The sequence below is a fragment of the Diplotaxodon limnothrissa genome, linkage group LG18, assembly GCF_057381915.1.
Source record: "Diplotaxodon limnothrissa isolate DT_005_m linkage group LG18, D_limnothrissa_male_GT1.1, whole genome shotgun sequence".
Lineage (NCBI taxonomy): Eukaryota > Metazoa > Chordata > Actinopteri > Cichliformes > Cichlidae > Diplotaxodon > Diplotaxodon limnothrissa.
Genome location: NC_140613.1, coordinates 16,179,815 through 16,200,929, shown reverse-complemented (window position 1 = coordinate 16,200,929; position 21,115 = coordinate 16,179,815). Strand labels below are relative to the sequence as shown.

Here is a 21,115-nt window from a genome sequence, read left to right as displayed (position 1 = left end):
CTGTGGATGTACCTCCGGTGGGTGCTACGGTTGCTGTTGACATGGCCTCTTCCTGTGCACCCAGGCGTAGGACATTTGAGGACGTTCTCGTGCATCGCCAGGACTGAGGGGATGACAAAGAACAGACAGACATGACATAAGCTCAGATAAGCAAAGATAAACATTTCTAAATTAGCAACATGCGAGACATAATCAAGCTTAAAGATTAGGATGGTAAACACACAACGTATATATATGCCGAGCATTTTGGAAATAAAACAAATACATTTTCCTGCATTAAGTGAAGATTTATATAACCGGCACATTAGAGCCTACACAGCAAAGATCCTACAGAGACAGAAGAAGAAGAAAAAACACACACGCACACACAAACGGCTTTTCTCATTGTGAGGAATGCTGTAATGTGGCTGAAATGTAAATAGCTTAGTGCAAAGAGAGAGCGTAACAAGACAGCTGATTATATTCTTCAAAACAAACACGTCGTTAAAGGTCCGCTCTGTATCCTTAGAAACTTCTTTTCTGTACATATCCTCCAATTAGTTTGTTGGAGTTGTCTATTTATTTTTGAATACTGCGTTAGCTAGCCCTTTGATTTGCAAATACGGCCTCCAGTCTAAGAGCATGTGCTTTTTTGAAAAAGTTAATTACTTTTTCTGTTCCTTTTGTAACATTACTGTTTAATGTTGAATGTTTGTTGACTTAACAATCGCCAATGCGGGGGAAAAAAAAAAAAGAATTCAATATTCACACATTACAACACATTACAAGAAAAAGAGGGAGGGGGAGAGAGAAAATCCTTTAAGTTTATTTGAAAAGTTTTGTGCACGTCTTTGAATTCAGCTAAATGTATAAGCAGGCCTTTCTTGTTTTGGGCTCGTGCTAAGAGGATTTCAATTACCGTCGGCTGATTGTAAAATGTAAAACTGGTCGTTTTTGTGAGTGTAAACCATCCATTACACTGTTTGCACACACAGAACCGCTTAGTGACTTACTCTCTGGGGGGACTCGGACTTTATGAGGACACCCAGACAGACTCCTGTGATGAGGGTACAGGCCGGTGGCGTGACCAGTGCCATCACAGCCAGGAGTTGGACACTTTATATCCTTTTTATCTGCCCGTGGAGAATCTGTAGAGTCAATAAAGAAAGATTTTACAATAAAGAAAACACCATAACCACTAAGTGATGGCAAAATGAATGCAGCTACGCTGTCTTTAAGAGTAGAACTAAAGAAATATGAGTGTCATATTATATTGTATATATTGTTCTGAATGCATATTACACAAAGGTAAAGAAACTGAAATATCATGCAAAGTCAGCCTCTCTTTTTTTCACAATACCATCTATTAATCTGTCATTTTAGTTATGGCTGCAGTTTAACGGAGAGCATTCACTTCTTAATGCCCACCCATCGAAAGATTACATCTAGGATTACACATTTAGCTGCAGTCATTTGAAGAATCAGAGGGAAACATGAGAGGTACTTTAGGAGGATTTAAGACTTATGGTCATGGTTAAATATCCAGTTGATTCCTATCAAAATCCAATATTCTGAGTAGACGCAATTCCATCAGAAAATTTTGTTCTTTTTTTATTTTAGACTGTTTTTTATTACTTCACTTGTTGCCAAAATTTTTTAGTCTTTAAGAGGATTTCCTCCCTCTGATTACCCCACCCCCCTAAAAGAAAATGCTTCTTTTATTCCTTTTAATGTTTTCTGAGCGCCCAATCATCCAAATCACAAGTGGTCCATCTGATTTAAACTGGATGAAACTGGATTTTTCTTTAGATCAACCTTTTTATTTCTTATTACCTTTTCCTCCATGATAGGTGAGTCTGCCGTCCATCTCCATCATTCTGTGGTGCCTCCTCTCGGTGGTCATCTGCTCCATGAGGAACCGGTCCATCTCTCTGTAGGCATGGTGCAGGACCTGCCTTTGCTCTGTCTGCAGAGCTATGGCCTGCTCCAGCAGGCTCAGGTTTACCCTCCCTCGGCTCATTTCAAGGCCTCTCTCGTGGAGGCCCAGAGCCCAGGCGTCTAGCCGAGGCGGCCTATCTGCCTCTGCTTCCCCTTCACTGTCCGCCTCCGTGGGGAGCAGCCTGTATCGTAAAGCTTCAGCCTGAAAAATGTTCGCTCTGCCCAGTGGACCACCTAATTCTAAGTGAGGCTCTTCTTTCACGTGCCCATTCCTGCCTGTAACATCTTCAGAGAGTCTGGAAGGACTGCAGTCTGAGCTGTTCACCTTGGCAGACAGAGCCAGAGGCTCCCACTCGGCTTCCCTCATGTCTCCATATTGACTCTGTGGCGAGGACGTACTGCTCATCCTGTCGTGACTTTGGTCTTCTTCATTATTAAGAAACTCCTCGTCATCTTCATCCATCAGAGGTTCAGATGTGTCCGGCTCACACTGTGGCGAGCCAACAGACGTAACTTCAGACCAGCCAAGGGAACTGCTGGACTTTGCTGCCACATCATGGCAGCCATTTTTGTTAGTCACTCCATTGACTGTGTTTAAGTTTCCATCTAAAACAATAAGACAACACTGATTATTCTACACGTTCAAGTCTTTGCATGCTGAACTTGCTCATTTGTGACCCTTTAGTCACATAGCATGATAAGAATTGTGCGCCCATGGTAATCTTCTGTAAATCCTTTTAAGGTTTTAGATTTTGTGTTACTTTTCTATGAAAAATATCTTGCGAAAAACATGTTTTTATAACCATTTATGGGATTTAAAAGAGTACATGATGCACTGGAAAGATAATCACAAGGTTGTCAGATTTCCAAGCAATTCCTCAAGCATATTTTAGATAACATACATAAACCTTCATTCTGCTAGTTCAACATGAAACCCAGACATGAGGAAGACAATTGTTTTTTCACTTTGTTGTTGTTTCCAATTGGAGCAACAACCCAATATAGATTTAGGACAAGATTATGAAAGGATTTACACCGTGTTGGGTGGAAAACATCAGTTTATAATTAGTTATGTGTATTTTAAAGTGCAAGCCAAGCAGCAACATGTTGTCATCCGAAAAACCGATTTGAAAAACATAATGTACATCTTGTTTCGAGGGATAAGAGCAAGAAAAGTGAAGAGGATTCCTGCAAACAGAGAATAGAGAAAATAGATAAAAGAGACAAATCTCTGTAAGATGGTGCTGTGTGTGTGGCAGAACCTGATTTAGGAAAAGCCAGCCATACACCGCACTCACAAAACTGATGATAATATTTGTTGGGTACAAACGGGAGCCCGCTTTGCCCACAAAAATGAGAGACTTAGTGAACTTGACCCAAACTTGCTGAAAATATGAAATCTTTGGCTTAATTTGATTAGATTAAAAAAAAAGAGCCATTACAGCACTTTAAAAAATAATAATTTTCAGGGCATTTACATGGAAAATTAATGGTTGTCAAAGTGTCAAAAGCTGAACTGAAAATAAAAAAATTATCAAGCTTTTACAAGTAAATTTGACTGAAACTGTTAAATTAAAACAGGTGTTTGTGAAATATTGAAATTACATGTCCAATGTGTGATTGTGTACTGTATGCGGAGCACAGAATAGCTGCTGATACGAGCCTTTCCTATGTTCTACATGCTATTTGCTGCCTGAATTTGTGCATGTAATATAATGAGCTTATTAAGATCTTTATTTTTTTTTTTTGCCTCGACATATTTGCTGCTTACTGGGAAGCTTAACCACATATAATATTATTTGAGATTAAAATCAAAGGCGGGATACTGCAGTAGGAGGTAGATTCATTACGAAAAAGTTTTAACGAATAAAAGCTCTTCAACAAATTCAGATTTTTATTAAATCAAGCAAATTACTCAGTGTTTAGCTTTTGGCATTCTGTATCCTATGTGGGTGTTAAAGAAACCACATATAATGTTTCAAGTGCAGATGAATAAAATATGCACGCATGTCTTCTTATATATAATCTCTTTTTTCCGGCTTATTTTGCTGAGTGCTCTAAATAATTCAATTTGCACCGACCTTTGGCCTGCCATCTTTTTGAATAAATCCAAAAATCCCAGTCATACGCACAGAAAGCCACAAGATTGTGTGAAACCTTATGCACTGAAAGTCTGATCAGTGGAACAGACAAAGAGGGTTAGGGTTATCCCTCAAAATGCATCTGAGACAACGTTTTATTAACGCCACTGATCATATTAAGTCATGGTCAGTGATTAACAATGGAAAGCTATCATCTGGATTGATTCAACAAAATCTCTCTTGATCCTCGAAAATCATACAAACTTATGCGCTATTAAAGCTCTTTGGACTGTGAGGGGTTTTACTTTCAGTAGGCTGCACGGGAAGTCTATATCCTCTTAAGTAGCCACACATTAGAGGCCAAACCAAAAAGTAGGATTCAATAGATTGAGAAGATAGATAGAGATGGATTGTGAGAATCAGATCACACAGTGCAGAGGACGGTACAGATACAGGCATTATCAGACAGCTGCGACTCATTAATGGGAGCGACACAAAAACCTAATCCTTGCCAAAACAGCTTTAAAAAACGACAGAAATTATGTGGCACTAATGAAAAAAAAAAGCTAAATATACGATTTCCTGCATTGTTAAGTGCACATGTCTGGTTTGACATGTCTGTGCTTTTACATGCATTTTTGCTCAGGCGACATTACGGTGTGTTACTATCTGTTCCCTGCTGTGAAAAATATTTCGAAAGAGGCATCTAAAGACAAACCCTGTTGAATGAAAAATTAAAGCCAGTTACACATATTTACATTTATGAGGCAAGCAACAAGGGTTTTGTTTTTCATCCAGATGGACTCCCAGGCCTGACACAGCCGCATACAGTCAGACAAGCACACAGACATCCACACACACAAACACACGTATATATATGCACACACACACACATACACAGCAGTGCAATGAAAAAAGGAAAGACACGGAGGAAAAAAACTTGGATCCCTCCGGTGGTTTGTGTGTTGGAACAGGTGAACAGTTTGTACTCCAGAATAGCCATTACCAGCACTCTGCAGCAGGGCTGCAGTTGGCTGGAGTTGAACACAGTGTGGCTCAACCAAACGAGAGGCTTATTTTTCTCCCTTTTTGTTAAAATGCAGATATGACCAGCTCCCTTCTGCAAAAATTCTTACTGCCTCCAGTCCACTTTTCCAATTTTTGTTTTTACCACAGGAAAATAGCCCCCACATCTGACAATCACAGCAAAATATGTTCTGAATATGTTTATCAATATTCGTGTTCTTTTGACACATTCAGATTTTTTTTAGTTTTTAAAAAAATTCTGGCTTGATTTTGTTTTGTTTTAGTGAATATCAGGTTCAAATAAGGGGAAAAAAATATATAAAGCAGTCAATCAATGATAAATAGAAAAAGTATCTGGAATACACAACAACAAAAGGAAACACTGGTGATGCACAGTGAATAACTTAGATAATTGTAATGTAATATGAACCCAGGAAACAAATAAATTCCATTTCCAATGAATCCACACAATTTAGTGAGCTACTCTCCTGGTCCATTTAACTACACACATGTGTACTATAATGAGCTGTAGACATTATGCCTAATTATGTATTAGACTGTGTTAGAGGGCCTAACAAAAGCTTTTGAAAGGGACAATTACGTTTGTTGCTTAGTTACATCGTTAAAAATATACCAAATCAGTGCAGATTATAGTGGGCGAGAATGCACATGTACACCACGAGCATTGTTGCCAAAATGCACAAAATTCAATTTATTAGGAAAAAAGAAAACATTTTTGCTTGTGAGAAGGACGGCGGCATAAGTGAAAATCAACAATTTTTAACTGCTGCAGATGAAGTGTCCCTGCGGGTAAGTAAAAAAAAAAAAACAAGAAAAAGAAATAAAACAAAAAAAGAGAGAGTAAAACAGCGGAACGCCAGCCAAGCAGCGGTGACAGCTCATTTGTTTTTCACAAAAGGCAACTTCAATAAAAATTTTGTAGAAAAGAATGGAGGAAGTTTAATTTAAATCAAAGTGAACTGGTGCACGCCTCCATTCAGTTTCTCATTCTATGGATTCAATTGATTTGGACTGGCTATTGAAAAAGGACAGATGAGGGGTCTGAAATTTGGCCTCATCAAAAGAGGGTAAAGCCACGCCAAAAATATCATGGCAGATCAGCTGTCAAAACTTCAATTTGTGGATGTGAGACACAACTAATGTGGACCCAGCAGTGTAGTCTTTCACTTCCACTGCACAATGACTGCGGCTGCTGGCTGATGGTAGAGGGAGGGAAATATGAATGCAACAGATGGGATTTTAAAATTCAGCGTCAATTGTTCATCAAAACAGACAAAACAACAGGACATCTGTTTACCTGCTGGAGTGTCAATGTTCCTCAGCTCTTCTTTGTCCTGTGGCGGTGCCAGGTCCTCACTCTCCTCTTCACATGCCTCGCTGGGGCTGTAGTGGCGGGGCTTCATCAGCAGGGACTTTCTCTTGTTGATGGGGGCACCCTGCACCCCTTCCTGAGCACTCCTCTTCCTCGCCATGGACCCATATGGGCTGGAGGGGAACAAGGGAATAGAGGAAAAACCCAGCAGGGTCAGCGGAGGCCTCAGTTGGCCTATTTTAAACTTCAGACTACAGTTTTTTTTTTAGCAATCACATCTAAGATTTGGGAAGAACGTGATTCCTTTCTGGCTTAAAGGCGAAAATGTGCGCGCACTTCATAAAATGCTTACCTGTGAGTCTCAGTGATGGAGTCAGCCAGCCCTGTGAAAAATAAAGGCCAAGAAATAACAGATAAAAAAAAGTTGTGTTTACATTTCCACTGCAGCAGCACAGCATCTGTCAACATGTTTTTCATCTAAGGGTTTAAGGCAACTGACTACTTTTGGGCTATTAGTCACGAAATTTTACAACATACTGTAAATATTTGTTTTGTAGATAATGTTTTAGGGGTGATACCACATGGGCTACCCGCGCTTTATCCAAGCTTTTAGCATAGATTTTTTACTCCCTTTTACAATGCCATCGGGTATAATCAGCATAAGGATGTAGAAGTGGTCTCTTCATTGATCTGAAAAGCTTTTCATTCAGTCTGCTCATTCTCTGGGAAACCAACAGTAGCTCATCTTTTGACAGTGTTGACAACATGATCTAAAAGGGTAAATCAATTTTCCCAGAGGCCTGCATAAATCTCATTCACAAGTTCTACCCCTACTCCCATGAAGCACGACCAATAATAACACTTTTCATGAATTTTCCCAGTTGTAGTAATAGCTCCAGCGTGAGCAGGAAGGCCTCAGAGGCCCTGAACACTTGCATAATGACATATCCAGTCTAGAGGTTTTCAATCACACAATATATACACACTCCTTAACTAATTTGAGCCAGTGTTCCAATTTAATGAAGTTATTCCCCTCTGAATAATGAAATGGCGGTGCAGTGCTCTTCAGACCGGTAAGACAATACATAAAATTGACAGTTATAAAGTTGGATTGTTGAACTGATACCCCTAGCCCATGGTGATAAGTGGAATGCGTGTGTGTGTGTGCGTGCATATCTGTGTATGTGTGTGTGTGCACATATTTAAAAGCAAACTAAACCTGAAAGCTGCACTCACCTGTGTTACTGTCACATGTTTTCAAGGTTTGCTCCTCACCTTCAGAATCCATCTGCAATAAACCATTAAATGTACAGATGAGCAACTAAAAGAGCCTTTTTAATCCATTTAATGTGTATTAATTAAATTCTCTTAAATTACAAAAGGCTTAAATACTTAATAGATTAATGTGCTTTTTTTTTTTTGCCTTGTTTGGCAGGTAAGCAGGGTAACCAGAGCCACTGAGCCTCAAAATCTTTTTTTTTTTTTTTTGCGGGGGGGCAACATCACAAAGAGCTCTAAAAACACCAGTAATATGCAAACACATAAAGTATAATGCCAGGAAAAAAAGTTTCAAAGGTGAGTAAAAATGTAATGACACTAAATAATGACATTAAAGTACGGACAGCACCTCAGAGAGTGTGTTTAGACAAAAATAGTTGCTAAAATCCATCCACTCTCGCTGGCTGTTGCTTGTGGGTCCCAAATAAAACCTATTAAACATAATTATTCCAGGCTGATGGTGGCGTATAGTGGTCACAGGCCAGTGAAATCTGTGAGTCATAGGATATGCTGTTACTTTTCCCTGGTAATGGGAAACATGACTCCTCTCTCTCGTTTGCTGTTGTGATTGAAGGCACTGACCTGTCATACATTTATAATAGGGGAGCAGGTGTGGCAGTGATGGACCTTAATTTCCTTTAATAAACCTTTTATGTGCCACACTCTTAATGCCACGCCGGGCCCTCAGAGGTCCTGCTCATAATAGGTTCATTACTTTTGATTACTAGAGCCTATTGAGACAAACAACTCCCAAACACTATAGATTACATTCTGTAAAAATGAATGTACCTCATTAGTTTGTAACACTTTTCCACACAGACATGCTTTAACATTTTGTATAAATGTGTTGCTCTGAAGGCAAAATGTTGGTCTTGCATCATGCAACCTGAGATTATAACATGGACATTAATCAAAGTTCAAATGATGTTATCAGTGCACTGAAATATCACAGCTGACTCATAATGTTACCAGGGTGTTTTTCCCCCCCTTTCTTTATGTGACATTTTAGATGTGCCTATCTTATGTAAATATTTACATAACTTTCTTATATTATTTTATAGTATCTACATTTTCTCTGATCAGTCAAGAGTATTGTGTGTTATGTACGTGAAGTAAGCAAACTTCATGACATTAATGATTATATTAATAGGAATAATAAGAATAATAGATGGTAAGTATTGTGAGCCTAACCAGTAAAAACTATTTTGATATAAATAGTTTTAGTGGCTGTTTTGTATATTTAACTAGAGCTTCTTTTTCAATCAATCAGTTTCACGTATAGAAGTCTGAGTCTGTTTGTGAGCGCTGCTCCGAAATGGAGACACACAGGCATTTCTGACGCACTGTTAGCAGTCGTCGTGACACAGTACAGTTTGTATCAAATCCATATAACAAGGAGTGACACGTAACAATAAAACAAGGAAGGCCTTGTTAGGTATCTGTGGTTTCCTAACAGGTATTCCTGGCATGGCAACAACATGGGTAAACATGTGATGTGGAGTGTTTACAAAAGCAGAACAAATAGATACAATCAGGGTCAAATGGGAGCTTTTATTGACATCCCCTAAACAATCTGGCTAAAATCATTATGTAAGTTACCTTTTCATTTTTTTTCTCCTATGACAGTTCTTCTCGTTAGTGGATTATACATTTTACAGGGTGACTTGTGATGGTGTACAGGGTAATAATAATAATCTATATCAAACCTCCACATATGGCATTTATAAACAACATTTTGCACATTTATGTAATTTATCATTTATATTTGTCAGGAAGTACAGCCCCAAACCCTCTACACTCACAAAGACAGGCAGGTGTAATAATGTCTTGTCTGTACTGAGAGGAAAAGTCACAATTGTTCACAAACATCTTATGTTAGCAAACATAGACTGTCCTTAAAAATGTTAAAGGGACAGGTTAATATAAAATTTTACCGCTGGAATTTAAAATATGCATATTTTTACTGTATAATATTCTAATTCTAACATATTAACCACCGTAATTATCTGCTAAAAATCAAATTAATTGGTCAGTGATATTCAGTCGAACCAAGTTAAATAAATATAATTTGTTTAAGTTATTCTGCTGATCTTAAATTCATGAAAAAATCCACTTTGTAAAAATTGTAAAGTAGGTGGTGAGACTTTTTTTCAGATTTTCAAGGTGTGCAAGTCAGAAAAAGTTTAGATCACTGATCTAAATCTAAAAATAAAAATCTATAAAGAAAGATAAATATATAGAGAGTTATATCACACACACACGCACGCACGCACGCACGCACGCACGCACACACACACACACACACACACACACACATATATATATATTTTTTCTTTCTTTTTTTAATTTCTTCCAACTGTGCACACAATATAGAGGAATAAATGGGATTGCTGTAAATGCACTCAGATTAGAACAGAATATAGGAAAGAATAACGACAACAGTAAATTTTAAAGCTTAATAAGCTTTTACTGTATTTATATTTTGTCTATATGAAGTCACTGATTTATCTTTACTGATATATTTGTGAGTTCCACACCTACACACTAAAAAGCAGCACAAAAAGGAAAAGAGCAAGTGATCAACATTTTGCATACTTTAATGTTGGTGAAACACTAGTGTGTCTTTAAAGTCCTTGCACTGAAATAGTGCTGAGTAAATCTCTCTCTAAACTTTCTACTAGGCTACAAATCCAGTTGAGACAACCTGACATATAAAAGGCAATCATCACTTAACAAAAAGCGGATTCAGCAATAGCCTGTAAAGAGTATAGTATCTGCCAGCCACCCACAGCCCTGCATAAGTAAAAACCAATCTCACTTTATGATCACTGTGGTCAAAGGGGCAGTGGCACTCCACCACTTAGCATGCTACTTATCCAAAACACTGTTACACAAGCATTTATCCCTTTCTGTCCCTAACAAAACTTATTTTTTACTTTGTGTTTACACTCTAGGCTCTGTCTGTGCCACGTCTGTGACAGATTATTTACCTTTGATTGTAGTTTCCCAAGCGCTCTGTAGACTAAGATGCCAGATCCACACTGTTCACCCTGGTCGATGATTTCACGCTTGTTATCTTTCAGGAAATGATCATGTAATTCATTATCTATGAAGAAAAAATAAAGACATAAGTACAAGTTTAAAATCTTACCCCACAATCTGTAACTTTTTCACATATCCCAAAACCAACTTTTGGAGGGTTTGTATTCATAAATTTTTAAATTGTTGTGTGAACATGAACATGTATTCAGAAAACAGGTGGAAAGAGCATATTAACATCTCACATGGAATAAGGAACACGATGCAAATTGATTGCTTGACAGGGATCAAATTGCTTGCTTCTAATTAATACAAAACATCCAAGAGGGAAAACAAGGATGAACACAATGAGTACATTAAGCCTCTTCACTTCACAGATCTTATTATGGAATTATTTATTTCTGTTAGCTTTGAAAAAAAGAAAAAAACATCTTCTTAATTATAGCTCACAGAGCGTTTCCCCGGAAAAACAAAACTGGGGGGAAAAGTAGGGGGGTGGGGGTTATTCACTCAGTTTCATTAGCATATGAAAAAGACTCACTACTATTCGGGCTTGTTCGTCATCTGCTGAATCATATTTATGCCCCCCGCGCACACACACACACACACACACACACACACACACACACACACACACACACACACACACACACACACACACACACACACACCCCAAGTCCAACATAAATAATGCTTCTCAGAGGATGGTTTCCCTGCGTCTAGGGCAGATTTCTCAGGGGGAAAGGAGGCAGCCTGATGCTGAGGGTCCATGAGATTTTCTATGTGTTAATCTGGCTGCTAGCTGTCCTTGAGCCCAGCCCATTCCCCCCTAACCCCATCTGCTAGCATTCCCACCACAGAGGAGAGAATGGGCTGCGACTGGGGATAGAAAAAGAGAGAGACCTTCCCAGTCCAGCAATCATGAATAACCATTGCCTCGCACCATTATCAGAGAGGCTGGATCCAAGCTGAGATGGTGGAGAGCAAATGTCTGTAAAACACCCCAACGCTCCTGACGTTACTCAAACCGCACTCTCGCATTTTGTTGTAAGTGATGCTATTATTATTATTTTCAAATAATGCCTTATTAATACTGTGCAGCTGCTGTGGATATTCATCACTGACCTTGAGTCTTTGTGTCCCCTTGTTCCCAGCTTATCCGTGCACTTGGGACGCTCTCGTGTAATTAACGCAGACATTATTGTGATGGAGTAAAAAAAAAAAAAAAACTCTGAGCAGATACCTCATCTTGAAACCAATAAAGCGGGCCAGAGTAGCAAAGTAAGATTCTGGAGACCATAAAATTAATTACATTATTTACATTTCCTTTAGATAGGGGGGTACAGGCGAGATGATAGAGGCAAATGAGATTACACAAAATAAGATTTCAAAATGTCAGTGCTGCACACTCAACCAACCAACTGTTATGATTAGATTACTCTTTTAATATAATTACTGTCTAAGGCTGTGCGTGTGTGGAAACAATGCATACATAAAACACAGGAGCTGATTCCCATCCTTTTCTCCGCGAGTCTTTTTCTCTTAACCTTTCTTCAACAGTATCATTTTGAATTATAGGGAACGGATGGGTGCTCTGTGCAAGGTCACTGTCTGGTGTGTACTCCCCCCCCCTCCTCCCATCGCTCCCTGTTTTTGTTTCCTCTTCCAGAAGCACACTGAGTGAAGGGTTAAAACTGGAATGGATTTAATTATGGAATGAATGGAATTATAATGCGCCTGCAGCAAGTTTTCCTCCTTATTTATTAAAGCAGCTGATGGGCCAGGTTTGATGAGCCACTTCTGGCATAATTGAGTCATCACACAAAGAGGGTTCCTCGCATTCAGAGTGGTTTTATCAGCAGCAAACAGACCTGATTACTGGCAATTACACTCTGATCTAGGGGAAGGAGAAAAAAAGGGTAAATGTGCGGGGTAACTTCTGTGTTTATAGTTTACCCCGGGAATAATTTTCACATTAATTTTACATGCTAAGTGTTTTCTGTTTGTGTATAATAAAGAGTGAACGGCAGGCGATAGCACCTTTTACTTTCATATTTTCTTGTAATGAATTTCTGCGAGGAAATTGTGAACTGATCTCAGTTCATACTGACCCTATAGGAGGTTTGAGAACCAGCCAGACATACAGCCTGCCTAGCTGAAGCTAAAGGGTGAGCTACCTGCTTGGAAAGTGATCCCATCATCTCTGTAGAAGCAGGTAAAACTGTATGCACAGCTAAAATGACAGATTTTGTTGTTGTTGTTTTTTAATTATGTCAGATGGAAAATGGATAAACTTCTGTTCAAAGCGACTTTTTATGTCTTTTTGAGAGATTTCCATGAACACAAGAAAAAATATGTAATTTAGAAGGTGAAGTGATCATAATTTTTAGAAGTGCAATTTATAGGTTTGTTTTTTTTTAACATTTCACAATGTGTAATTGTCAGTTACCTTCATGGTAAAATTGACAGTTTATCAACACTTCACGGCGCTGGCAGATTTGCTCTGTTCATAATATTATTACATATTTTCACCTGAATCTAGGGACAAAAGAGGATGAACAGTCTTGCATTTCCCCTTATATTAACAAAAAAATATTTTGCACAACTCTACTTTAAGAGCTCAGAAAAAGAAAAGTATTAGGCTTTTTTACATGTGCAGTATGTATGTGCAAAAAAATACTGTATCTTAAAAAAGAAAGAATCTGCCAGCAATTTATGAGCATTCCTCTGTGTAATGGAGGTTTCTGGATTCATGCAGACACAGTCAAAATCTTGAAGTCAACTGCGATTTCAGATATAACAGCCTCACAGCTACCCTGACGGCCAAGCAAAGTGTTTGTGCCTTTTGCCAAAGAGTACTTTTATAGAGAAGCGTATTGGCATCTTATCACTTCTCCAAGACAGAGATGCTTCAATAAAAGAACACAGCTCACAGAATTCTTAACAGACAATTAGGAGCCTGGCTAGCCACTAACGCTTCAATGATTTGTTATGATGGCATAACTACAGGGGAAACTTGTTATTGGACAGAGTTAGCAAGAGTCCCATAAAAGAGTCAGATGGTGACACCTTTGCCGAGGTGATTTATGAATCTTGTAATCGCTTTCCAAAGTCATCCCAAAGCCTTCCCTCTAAATTGAGTTCATCTGGAGCCGGACCACACAGAGGCACCAAGTCCAGATTGTTTCTTCTGACATCAAAGAGCCAATTTTTGTTTTTGACCAAATTTCTGCTGCTTTTAGTTCCCTCATCGTATGAAAGGCTAGATGATATGCTATTTTATTTGTGAATTTCAATCCAATTACGGACACCAAAATATTGAGACAAATAAAATTAGTATCTCCTTTCACTGCACTATCCATCAATAGGATAATAAATGGAGCGGCAAACAATTCATCCATTGGCAAGTCTCCAGCCTGCCAAACCGCTCTCATGTTAGTTTGAATCTTTGAATTCTGTCATGTACATGGTTTTTCAAACCTGTCTAATTTGGGGACAGGTGTTTGGGGAGAGAGAAGTTCCAGCCCCGGTGTAACAATGAGCAGAGTAATCCTGCTCATTGTTCCTGCCCAAGGAGCCCCTTTCATGAAGGAGGTTGCATGAATGCTACCAGGTGGTCTGCAATTTGGAGAAACGTAGTAACCGTTCCAGCTAATCCCCCGTCACAAAAGGCAGGTCTCCGGCGCTCTGGGCCTCTCCGGGGCAGAGGGAAAAGTTTACCTTGAACACATAGTGTCTGAAAGGAGTCAGGACTCGAGCAGTGATTCCTAATCAGATTGCGCTCAAGTGAACAGCTCGCATGGCAGCTGTAGTTTTCCCAGGGTTAATTACCTTTCACTGCTCTCTCTAAATGAGTCAGCTGTTCCTGTCATTAAACAACTCCACTCTATCTCTGCTCCTCTGTCCTCCTCACACATGTGCACAAGTGCACACGGGTGTGCACGGTCACGCACACACTGACACTGCGCCACACGCACACGGACATGCCCCTTTGTTTTTCTTACCCATTATATTTAGTGCATTGTGTACGGTGATCAAAGAGTGTTAAAACATTATTTAGATATTAAAGTGACTTTGGTCGAACTGCAAGTCAGTCGTGGCCACAGAAATGGAGGTTGCTGTATTTTTATTTATGCTATGGATGTTTATGCAGATAGAAGGCAGTAGTCCCAACACACCTCCCCTACCCTGCTGAGGAAAAATAAGACCAATCTGTCAAGGTCTTATTCTAAACAGACCCTTTAGTATTAATTGAGCACATATAGGAAGCAAACATGGTCACATATGCGCACACACAAACACGAGCATACGTACATACACAGAAACATGCGGATACACATACATGCACACACAGAGACAGAGTCCAGCTCTGTAATAGTTGTGCTGTCATCAATTCTGAACAATCTGTCTACTCACTGGGCTCAGTGGCTCAGGATGTTGGGGGAGTTTTAAGTGATTTTTGCCACTGTATGGTAAAATCCCTCGGCCACCTGGATTACAAACTCTAGTCCTTTAACTCATGCCAGTATAAATCCGTGTTAACTCGGATTTACCTCTGGCATATGAATTCTCAATCTGCGTAAGCTTTGTTTGGAATGAGTCGAACATAAGTATTTCATGCAGTAAGGATGCCCAGTGGTGAATTCCTATTTCTGTGAAACACACACTGGGACACAGTTCAGGACTAAATCAGTCATCAGAACAACTAGAAAAGCCTGAAGCTGTGCTTTAGTACGGTCAAAAGGTGAGACCCGTATGGCCGCTCGCATCCAGGTGGAAGTGTGCAGTGCTGCACTGTGAAATCCACATAACCATGGTGAGAGATATAAACTCTGTGGTCAAGAGTTTAATCAGATTCCTCACTCCAAGCTTTTGCTTTGCTTATTGTCAGGCAAACATTATTTGCTCAGTTGTTCAAACACAAGTCCTGGTCTGCTACCAAAGCGATCATGATAAAATAAAATATGGCATGAGCAGCCTGGAGGATCTAAATTAAGTATTATCCAATATCCATACAATCTCTCGCACTCACACACACACACAGACTTCTGGGATAGCAGAGTTAAGCCAGACTATTTTGTACTTAAAAGGTTAGCAGGGCTGTTTTGTGAGTTTGATCCACGCTTGCCAAATCAGCAGATGGTCCATGAATATGATTATATGCATCAATAAAAGGAGTAATCTTTAACAAAATGTAAATTTGACTTAAGTCCAGGGTTTAATATACAAGATGGACTTTCACCCACTTCCCAGCCTGACAGAAGAGCACGATAAGCTAATGCACTTCAAATTTCGTATTACAGCAGCCACTACTGACGCTGCCTGCTACTATTGTGAAGATCAAAATAAGGAGTCGGAGGAAAGGTAAACGATATCTGCACGGCGCTCAGATGTGCGTGTTTGCACTGAAACGTCCGTTCACTTTGAACGAGCTAAGCAGTAAAGCAGTCGATACCAACCGAGCCTCTCTCGTGCTGTCCTGCCTCTTTTTTACGTTAAACACTCAATGCATTTTAGGCAAAACCGAGCAAAACAACAACATTAAGATATCTGACCATCGCAAAAATAAATGAACCATTATATGTATAAACATCTCTGATGACTGAGAACCTTCACAGATATAAACATCTCTATTTTTTCGTGAATAACAACCAAGTCATAGCTCCGATGTAAACTAACATAAAGTTCAAGCAGCCTTGTGGCGAATGGAAAGAGACGAAAAAAAAGTTTGAGCAGGAATTGAGAAGTTAAGAATGGTGAAGTGAAATGTGGTGATCTTACTCTGAGCCACATAAAACAGCATCACTGTTATTGACCCGGCCATGAATCTACTTATCTGAGCCCGAGGCTTACACAGCACATCGCATCCTCACACAGCCACAATCACTTGTCTTCTGCATCTAAATGCACTCGTGTTAACATGTCCGACAGGGCAGAATCGCGAGCTCGACTTACCATGCCCCCTTTAGCCTTTGTTTTGCATCTCTCGGGGACATCGGGGAGGTAGACGGAGCAGAAGGATACCGAGGTGGGGTACAGGGTAGTCCAGAGTCTCGCTGCTGAGGAGAGTGTGTTTGGTTGGGGTTTGTGTGTGTGTATGTGTGTGTGTTGTGTGTGCGTGCGTGTGTGCAGGGACACTGTGATATTCACCCGAAACGCTAAGCTTTTTTCCCCCCTCTTTTTTTGTAGCCTTTGTGTCATTCACTTAACAACCAATCTCATTAGCTGCTGGGCTACAATGGTCTGAATTATTTTCTGTATAAATACACCACATGGTGATCTTCAAGGTAAGACCTCTGAAGGTCTTTTTCTAAACCAAAGAAAGGTAGATAGCCCATAAATAAATAAATAAATACAAAAATATATAAAATAATTAATAAAATGGGGAAAAAATGGATAATAAAAATAAACTGAAATAATTAAACGCAAGAGTCATTTAGAGTGGTTTTACTGTAACAAAAGTGAATGATGATACTTGACGGTATACATACAGTATGCATTAGAATTTGTGCTCCAACTTAAAGGGGGGAAAAAAACTTAAGAGGACTGTCGAGATTAATTATATGACCATAGTTGAATAAAAAAGAAATAGATGTCTTAAAACTGGGTACAGCTTTAGTTATTTAACACTTCGCTTGCTGGTGTGTTGTTGCCGAACCCTGAATGCATGTAAAATGTAACTATTGTAAGTACTTGAAGTCATGACAGCTGTCTATAAGCATCAGGGACATGTCTATTGGCCAACTTGACCCTTGTTAGAAAACAAAACAAATACAAAAAAGAGAATACTGCAGCCTGGGACTGCCGAGCCGGGTCACTGGAGATTTTCCAGACAAACGCCGCACAGGGGAGGGGAGGGGAGGGGAGGAAGAATAAAAAGGACAGGCTCAGAATCTCATTTTAACAGACCGCACACAATCTGGGCTCCCACAGAACTATCTCTGCCTGACCGCTTTCTATTTATCCCTTATCAGTGTTTACCAACCGCTAGTTTTCTTTCATTCACACTGTGAGGCAGTTCTCTTACTATCAGTCAACAGCTGACACCGTGGAACAGCCTCAAAGGCAAGAGGAAGGGATCAAAACTAAACCAAAGCTGTTTAAACAATACAACAGAGGAAATAAATTCATAAATCCTAATTCTTCCCAACCCACAAGGGTATAAGCAGATCCTTTATAGTTAGGCCAACAAACAAAACCACAGCCAATGAGGTACATTACAATCAAGGTAAATTCTGAAATATATTTAGAAGGGAAAAAAAAAGAAGGAAAGAAAGGCATTTAAAAAAAATCCCATGTAGTAATAATTGGGAACATTTCATAGTCTTGCCCCTGTCAGGCAAATATATGTATTCACTTAAACCTCCTTTTTTTCTCTTGTCTTTTATTGTCTTTTCAGGAAAATCCCACCTGATTCAACATTAACGTTTTTAGATCATTTTATTGTATGCTACCAACAAGCTTAAAAACATGTGTGACATTATAAGCAGCTCCAAATATTTTATTAAGATTTGGAATAAATGCCCAGTTACAGTGCTTTGGTTAGAATCATTCCACTTTTAAAGCACCAATCAGTAAAAATACAGCTCAAACCTGTTTTAATTTATATAACATAAATTGCCTTTATCAGTAATTATGCACAACTCATTAAATATTATAATATTGACTTTATTACTGGCTCAATTTGAATCAATGCAATATCACCTCTTTTAATTTAAGGGACATATTTCCACTGTGACAAACTATGGCTTTTTACATTTATAAAAGAGCATATTTAAACAATACTTTCAGACTGCAGGCAAATTATATTCAAATGTTCAGAGAAATAAATAATAATATTGAAAGGTACTGTTAACACTGTTGCTTTACATTTTTCTCCAGCAGGACAAACAAACATCACTGTTTTTTTCTGGAATACTCTTCAAAAGTTAAGTAATTAATTACATTTATCCTTTCACCAGCTGCTCAACAGCAGATGGATCATTTCTGAGACCTTGTTGAATTAAATCCACATAATTCATTTTCCTGGATTAACTAACTGAAAGTTTGAGCAGTGGAAAAACAGGTAACACATTGTGTATTCGTCTGAAATGTATTTTATACTTGACAATGTGAAGACCCGACGGCAATTTGTTTATAATTAAGACAAGCTCTTCGTGTTTTTTTTAAAGGAGGCCAGAAGTTAAATAACATTCATTTAGTTGTGTGCTAAATACATGAAAATAGGTACAAACCAAATTTGCCATCACGGTCATTTAAAGTGTATTTCAGCTATGTGAATGGGTTTGTGAATCCAGTTTTGTTGAGCAGCAGGTACCATGGACAGTTCCTGGAGGCAAACAGAGGTTACGTTAATGTGTTGTGTAGCAACTAACTTCCCTGTGCTTTGAAGAGGAGGGTGTGGAGCAGAGAGGAATAATGCCTCTTACTTATCACTGCTTTAGCACACAGCCCTACCACAGACTCTGCTGCTTTTATAATTAAAACAAAGTGTGGAGGTGCAACTTTGTAACTTCGCTCTCCTCATATGTTTTAATCTCTGTATAACGGGGCAAACTTTTCAAAGGATTACTCAGATGTGTTACACAATACTGTATCATCTGATGTCTTTTTCATGTTTATTAAGAGATGAGTGCTGCCTGTCATGAGATGATGACAAAACTTATGATCAAATGGAGACAAACGGGCACAATGACAAGTGGCATTTAATATATTTTACCACTGAGTCATATCAGTGGGAATTCTTCTAATGTAACAATGACAGAAAGAATCATTTCCCTCACAAAAATAAAAATCACTGGCAAATATAAGAGATTTAGTTTACATTTATATAAGTTGTATAGAAATACTGAAGTATTTAGCTTATATCATTTAGATTTTTTTTTGCTGAAAAAAAGAGAAATAATATTCACGTTTTAATAATTCATACACTAATCTACTCTTGACTCTCATTTAAAAGAAAATGCTCCTTAAATTAAAAAAAATAAAAAAAAATAAAAAAACAGGGATCAGCTTGAAGATGGGTCATACAAGCAGATTCTGAGGCATTAGTGTGCTCCAACTTACTAGTAAATGATGAACTTTTCCAACCAGCATCCATCCTCTTAAATCAATAGTTGCTCTGGAGACTGTTGAGTGCTTTGACCCCTTACAATTTGGTCAAAGCTAAGTCTTGCCCACGTCTACCACAAAAGTTCGCTAGTGGACTGTGTTACTGTCTCACTACATTTGGCATTAGCATATAGTTTTGTAACTTTGCCACAGTTATGATGCAAATGATAACATAAATTCAAAACAGACTGTAGTGCTTCGGCCCTGTGAATTTGTCTAAATCTGAGATTTGTCCTCAGACAATAACACAAAAGCTGATTTGTGGATTTTTTTTTTTTTTTGTCAAACTATGATCACTATTAACATATCTTTTTCAGACTTGTAATACAAATTACAGAAAGCCAGGACAGGATGCAATAAAATACTTGACTGACTGCTCAAACACGTTATTGGAACACAGAGTCAATGTTTAAGTGCATTAGGCTCAGTGGTCTTGTATGTACAGCTGTCACTGTCAAAGCCACAGGCAACCTGACAATGCTTTGTCTCTACACACAATACGAACATGTGTTATTCCTAAGACAAGCTTATACTCTACACAAATGCTGTGAACTTAATCTAGGTAGACAGTATCTCATGCTATCTGGATGATCAAAAATAGGTCATGCCTCTCAAAAAGCAGTTTGAGCCATTTAATCTCCTCTCAAACTGTCTGAAACCTGGACAGAAGCTGCGCTCGCTTTCCAGCAAAGATTTTAAGAACACTGATTTGTATCAGGAAAGCAGTGTTCATGTTCATCTGTGCAACATTTTCTACAACAAACACTCCCTGACACAGTTAAAAACAACTGCCAGCACAATTCTTTTTCACATAGTCATGCAAATTCTGGACGAGGCGAGTTCCGCAGCCGAGTAAAAAAAATCAAAATTCAAAAATCTAAGTGTAAATCTAAATAAGTTTCTAACACTTGTGCGTTTCAGCTGCTGCTTTGGATCGCACAGGACAGCATCTAACAGCGTGAGCTAAAAGCCTTGTCGTTCACATTTGCGATACAGCATATCACTGATGACAAATGCTGACCAAACTGACAGTATATTAAATAAAAAGAACTTTGACACCAACCTAGTGCTGTGATCCAAAAAGTTTGATTTTCTCCCAGTCTCTTGATAGCTTAGCTGGTGCTGTGGCTTTGAAAGGTAGTCCCCAGGAATATGACATACTGTGCCTTTGACAGCCTCGAGATAAGCACCTGCGTTCGGGTCCCTTTTTACGTCACACCTCCCCATTCACAGCCCTTCAACATGATGCACATTTGCACATCAACAGCCACCAACCCCCCTCCTCGCTCTACTCCCACATCCGCAAAACACACAAACAGGCACACAAGAA

General features: G+C 38.9%; 1 protein-coding gene across 4 annotated transcripts in view; it reads right to left on the bottom strand.

Moving 5' to 3' along the window:
- st18 (ST18 C2H2C-type zinc finger transcription factor) overlaps window positions 1-21,115 on the bottom strand; it is a 39,033-nt gene that overhangs the window by 9,117 nt on the left and 8,801 nt on the right. For 2 of the 4 annotated variants that reach the window (XM_085377291.1, XM_085377292.1), the window contains exons 3-9: window positions 10,626-10,741; window positions 7,594-7,645; window positions 6,710-6,740; window positions 6,343-6,530; window positions 1,813-2,523; window positions 993-1,127; window positions 13-103 (exon numbers count right to left, since the gene is read on the bottom strand). In XM_085377291.1, coding sequence (XP_085233417.1) covers window positions 13-103; window positions 993-1,127; window positions 1,813-2,523; window positions 6,343-6,530; window positions 6,710-6,740; window positions 7,594-7,645; window positions 10,626-10,741 — 1,324 coding nt within the window. Of the gene's footprint in view, window positions 1-12; window positions 104-992; window positions 1,128-1,812; window positions 2,524-5,108; window positions 5,112-6,342; window positions 6,531-6,709; window positions 6,741-7,593; window positions 7,646-10,625; window positions 10,742-21,115 lie in introns of those variants that run through there. The other 2 variants (XM_085377293.1, XM_085377294.1) reach the window with 2 other exon arrangements.